The sequence below is a fragment of the Montipora foliosa genome, chromosome 12, assembly GCF_036669935.1.
Source record: "Montipora foliosa isolate CH-2021 chromosome 12, ASM3666993v2, whole genome shotgun sequence".
NCBI classification, from domain to species: Eukaryota; Metazoa; Cnidaria; class Anthozoa; order Scleractinia; family Acroporidae; genus Montipora; species Montipora foliosa.
The window spans coordinates 32,741,049-32,746,048 of NC_090880.1; the positions used below are offsets into that span (position 1 = coordinate 32,741,049).

At 41.1% G+C, this 5,000-nt stretch overlaps 1 protein-coding gene across 1 annotated transcript in view; it reads right to left on the minus strand.

Annotated features, from left to right (window-relative positions):
- LOC137978855 (dipeptidyl-peptidase 5-like) overlaps positions 1–5,000 on the minus strand; it is a 21,219-nt gene that overhangs the window by 11,689 nt on the left and 4,530 nt on the right. The window contains exons 2-4 of the mRNA XM_068825965.1: positions 1,950–2,356; positions 1,216–1,299; positions 16–93 (exon numbers count right to left, since the gene is read on the minus strand). Coding sequence (XP_068682066.1) covers positions 16–93; positions 1,216–1,299; positions 1,950–2,356 — 569 coding nt within the window. The remainder of the gene's footprint in view (positions 1–15; positions 94–1,215; positions 1,300–1,949; positions 2,357–5,000) is intronic.

Genomic DNA, 5,000 nt, shown 5'->3' on the forward strand with positions numbered 1-5,000 from the left:
TTAAGTGCCACTTACCTTCCTAACAGTTCCATCTCTTAGGGACTGTCCATTGTCAGAAAGCTCTCCCACCCATAATTCTGTACAATCCCATGGCTGCAAAAAAAGCAGTGATCAAAATTGGCAAACTTACATTGTCTAAGGTTGACTGAGGTTTTTGCTACACATAAACATGCTGACAAAATCATTATTTGGATTGAAATTTGAAAAATCAGATAAATTCACCCTTTTACTCCTGAGGAATTCCCCAATGAAAAGCAAAATTGCATGCCATTATAGTAAAACCTGTAAGTACAGTTCTTATGGGAAAGATAGGATTAAAGGGGCTAGTTTCTAAAGAAACTATGGGCTGAGATCTTATTCTACAGGTGATCATTACAAGGTAAGGTGTTCTACGAATTACTTAACCCTTTCACTCCCAAGAGTGCCCCCAACAGTGCCACTTATAGATTTTACTCTGTCTAACGCCAGACGATTTTACTCGTCGATGGGGAACCCCACGGGGGTGAAAGGGTTAACAACAGCTAGATTCACTCAAAACTATGTCCCCATTAACCCTTTCACTCCCAAGAGTGCCACTTACAGATTTTACTCTGTCTAACGCCAGACGATTTTACTCGTCAATGGGGAACCCCACAGGGGTGAAAGGGTTAAAAGAGACTCTGGGAGCTGGGCTATTTAACCCATTGACTCCTGGGGGTTCCCTGTTGACGAGTAAAATCGTCTGGGGTTAGACAGAGTAATATACTCTGGCATTATACTGAGTAAAATACTAAGTATAGCTGGTTTAGGCCAGTTTAGTGGTGAAAGGGTTAAATTAAATTTTGTCGACAATCATGCCAGTCACATTGAAAGTGCATGAGGCACTGAATTTCACCAGGTAAAGGAAAGGAAGTGCCAGAACTTGGACTTGCCTTTGCAATTCACGCTAAGGAAGGTGTATAGAACAATGGGACACAAGGTCTTCTACATGGTATCTAACACAATATCTAGCACTATAGCCGATTTCATCAGCTAAGAGTTGATTTTGAGGAGGGACGAAAAGCAGAGTGCACAGGAAAACTCTCAAGTCAGGTTGAGATAATTTGACTGAAACTCTGCCACATACAATGGCAAAGGTGGCAAGGGAAGTGGAGAGGAAATGGCTACAATGCCCGCCTGACTGTCCTAACGGGCATAAAGCAAAGCATCACTCCCACTGGCAAATTTGATTCTGACCATGTTTGGATGGTTCCATTGGACCCATGCCAAAGTGCCTCCTTGTGAAACTCTTGGTGTGGAATAAAAGTTTGCTCCTGACACCTGTGGATAGATAAGATTAGATTGGATTAAAGGTGTAAAGCTACTAATTAACCATCCTAGGGCATATTATTTGGATGTTTTGATTATCTTCGATGCAAGTTAGTGACCCGAGTCAATTTTTCAAGAGCCCAAAATTAATTAATTAATTTAAAAGTGAGGATGAATCACCTTGTGATAAGTTAGGCACCCGGTCGGGCTACTCGCTCAGAAATTTGGTCGTCCACGCTCACAAATAAGGCGCCCCAGGCGACCGGGCGACCATTAGACAGCAGCCTTGATCTTGGGAACTTAGCAGAGTCCCAAGCTATATATAAATTGATTGGAATTCAAAATCAAATTGCCAGTTACAGAGAGTTCTAAAATTATGTTCATTGTGTTGTTTGTGGTGAATGCACGTATATGCAAGGACTAACGTCTTTGCATCAGTGTTGTTTGGCCTATCTTGTTAGTTTCTCAGCAAGTCTGGATGATAATTAATTTGACTGTATTTGTTTCCATGGAGTGATGAAAACACAATCAGAGGTACGCGGTTATGTCCATAATAAAACTGGTGTTTTAGAACCTCTGTATGAACAAATAGACAAGCCCACATGTTAAAGATGAAATCTCCAGATGAAAAAGACATAATTACTTAATTATAAGTTACTCACAAGTACATGTTGTTCTTTGTTCTTGCGATTGATTGATACCAGTGTGTTTTGGGCCTCTTCTGCTCCTTGACTAATCACTTCATGATCTTCCCTCACACATACTATAATGTGCTTCTTGAATAATACGCTATCTGCATACCTCCAATCTTTATTTTCAGGTGTAATGGGGATTATTTTAGACACTCCTTTCTTCAGCTTTTGACAGTACATCCTCTGGTCTTTGAAGTTTGAAAAATAGATGCGATACTTGTTGACAATAAATGCACCTCCTCCATATTCATGTACACGAGTTCGGCAATTGAAGTCCTCAGGTGTTAAACTCTGAATTTCTTGCTGTCCATCAGTCAAAGAGCACACAACGTATCTTCCACCTTCCTCAGGCCGCATCTCAGACCAGAAAACTTTGTCTGAATAATAAAATACACAATTTAATTTAAAGGTAAAAAAGTACTTTATATGATATGCATATCAAAAAGACACTGTTCGAATGATAGTTGTTGGGTTTAAGGGTAATACTTTGTTCCCAATTAATGATCATTTTAAGTTTTATCAATCAAATTTCACATTCTTGCGCTATTAATGTTATGCACAATATTATTGAAGACGCAGTATTGGTGGGAGGAACGAGGTTGTGGATAAATTGTTGTCCAGTACCCGATTGCCACCTGCCACTGTGAGGCCAGTCACTAGGGCTATGCTAGTGTCAGCAAGTGGCATACTGGCTAGGAACAGGGCACAGCTGCCCTGAGCAGCAAGTACCCATGCCAAGCTCCTAGAAGGTTGGGCCAGCAAGGGGAACTGGATGTGTCACAGTTTCTCACCCAGGCAAGGGCAACCCATGCATCATTTCATTGTGGGGCTGAACGGTTGGTGCCATCAGCACTTCTGGAATGGAATCCTCCCAAACTGAGGCTACTAAGAGCTGTTTAGATGAAACAGAGATACCCCAACCAGGATGGTGCAACTGTAGCATGCTCTTACAAGCCTCAGGCAGGGTACTTCTAAGAGGACTATCTTCTTAGAGCATTGCAACAATATCAATAACATAGGCTAATGGCAAAGCCTGGCAAGTAAAGTTCAGGTATGTGGCAAATAAATTGACAAACATGGATGTTCCCTGTCTCTTGATCTCTTGATTTACGTTAATTGTTGATTTCCGTTTACCGTGTCCCCAATTAGTGTTCCAGGGCTAGAACGAGGAGAATGAAGATATACCATAAATTTTTTCCATCCATACCTGAGGTGGGGATATGGTGAGGCATTGGCAGTTTAAAATTAGGGACAGTGCCTACTATTGTTATTGTGCATACGTTTGCACATCTACAGATAAACGGGTTTCCTATCGGTTGTGTTTACCAATGCACTGATATTTTTGCACGGTTTAAAGCCGGGTTTTGCTAATTTAAGCAGGCCCGCGGCCCATGACCCGCTACAGCACAGCAGCCCGAAAGTCCCAAGGCCCGTGACGGCCCAAAGGCCCGGTGGCCCAGTCCTGATTTTTCACAGTTTTTTTGTCCAGCGGTAAATCCACGCGCATGCACAGATCTGCATCGGGTTTAATTTGGGCGTGCAAAATGAACGACGGTGAGTTTGAATTCGTTTACCATTTAATCATTTGAATCCTTGTTTCTGTTTGTTGCATGTTTTTCAGATAAAAACGTTCATTCATTCTCTGTTCATTCATCTCTTTACAGAAACCGATAGCACAATAGAGGACTCTCATTATCGAACAACGTAAGTTATTTTCAAACCATACTTTGAAAGTGAAAATACCATAAGTAATGAGATATGTGAAATGCTAATCTTTTTTTTTTTTGGAGAGTTTCAGAGTTACACAAATAAAGCATGTAAACGCAAATCTACCGCGATTTCTACCTGTTGCCTGCCATTGCACAGAATTACCGTAAGATCATCTGATTACAAAGTGAAAATGTGATTGCCTGATAAACTGACAAACGCAATTCAGGGACAAATCGCAGTTTACATATCTCATTATTTAGGTTATGAAATTTTCAATCTCAAACTGTGGTTTGAAAATAACTTATATCATTTGAGAATGGACTTCCTCTCTATCGGGTTCTGTAAACAGACGAATAAACAGAGAGTGACATCGTTTTTCACTTAGCAACATGCAATGAAAGAAAGGATCAAAAAGGATTTAAATGATTATTTACATGGTAAAACGAATTCAAACTCGCCGTCGTCTATTTTGCATGCTTAAACCCGATGCAGATCTGTACGTGCGTGTGGATTTACCGCTGGACAAAAAAACTGTGGAAAATCAGGACTGGTCCTCCGGCCGCTGGGCCGTAGCAGACCGAGGGACGCGGGCCACTGGGCCACAGGCCTGCTTTTAGCGAAACCCGTTTAAAGGCGTGCGGAGAAAGCAGAACTTAGCAAGTGCTCTTGGTATCCAAAAAGAAAACTGGGGTACTCCCTTGGGAAAAATAAGAGAAAAAAGAAAAGAAAGAAAAATGCCAAACCCCTTCTCTCAATCCCACAACACACTACCATTTACTACCTAATTAACAAGAATTTATTAACGTGTAAACACTGGAAAAAAAAAGAAAGGAAAAAACTAATCATAAGCTAACCCTAAAACTAATTAATTAAACCCTAATTAAGCAGCTAAAGTTAAGTTATTCTTCAAAGTACTATTTACAATTTATACAAAGTTCAGTTCACCATCATCCCTCGTGCTTTCTCCAGGTTCTTGTCACTTCAACCGGCACGGCTAATCCTGCAACCTCTTACAGCAAACCAACGAACGTCGTTCTTCTGTCTGTCCTCAAAACTTTTACTTTTATCACTGAACTTTTCCTCACAAAGCTTTCACCATCTTGGCCACCGCCGACAAAGGAGTTTTGTCTGGGAGTACAGCGGTCGGTTCCCACCAATAACTCTTGGCAGTGTTCTTTTTTTTTTCCCCTTTCTTAACACGTTTGCTTACCCACTTTGGCTTCTCTCCGGTCTTCCTTAGCTTCTCCTTCTATAATTTTGCTCTTTCTCCTCGTCCATCTTCTTCTCAACTGACTTTTCCAACTGGCCGCC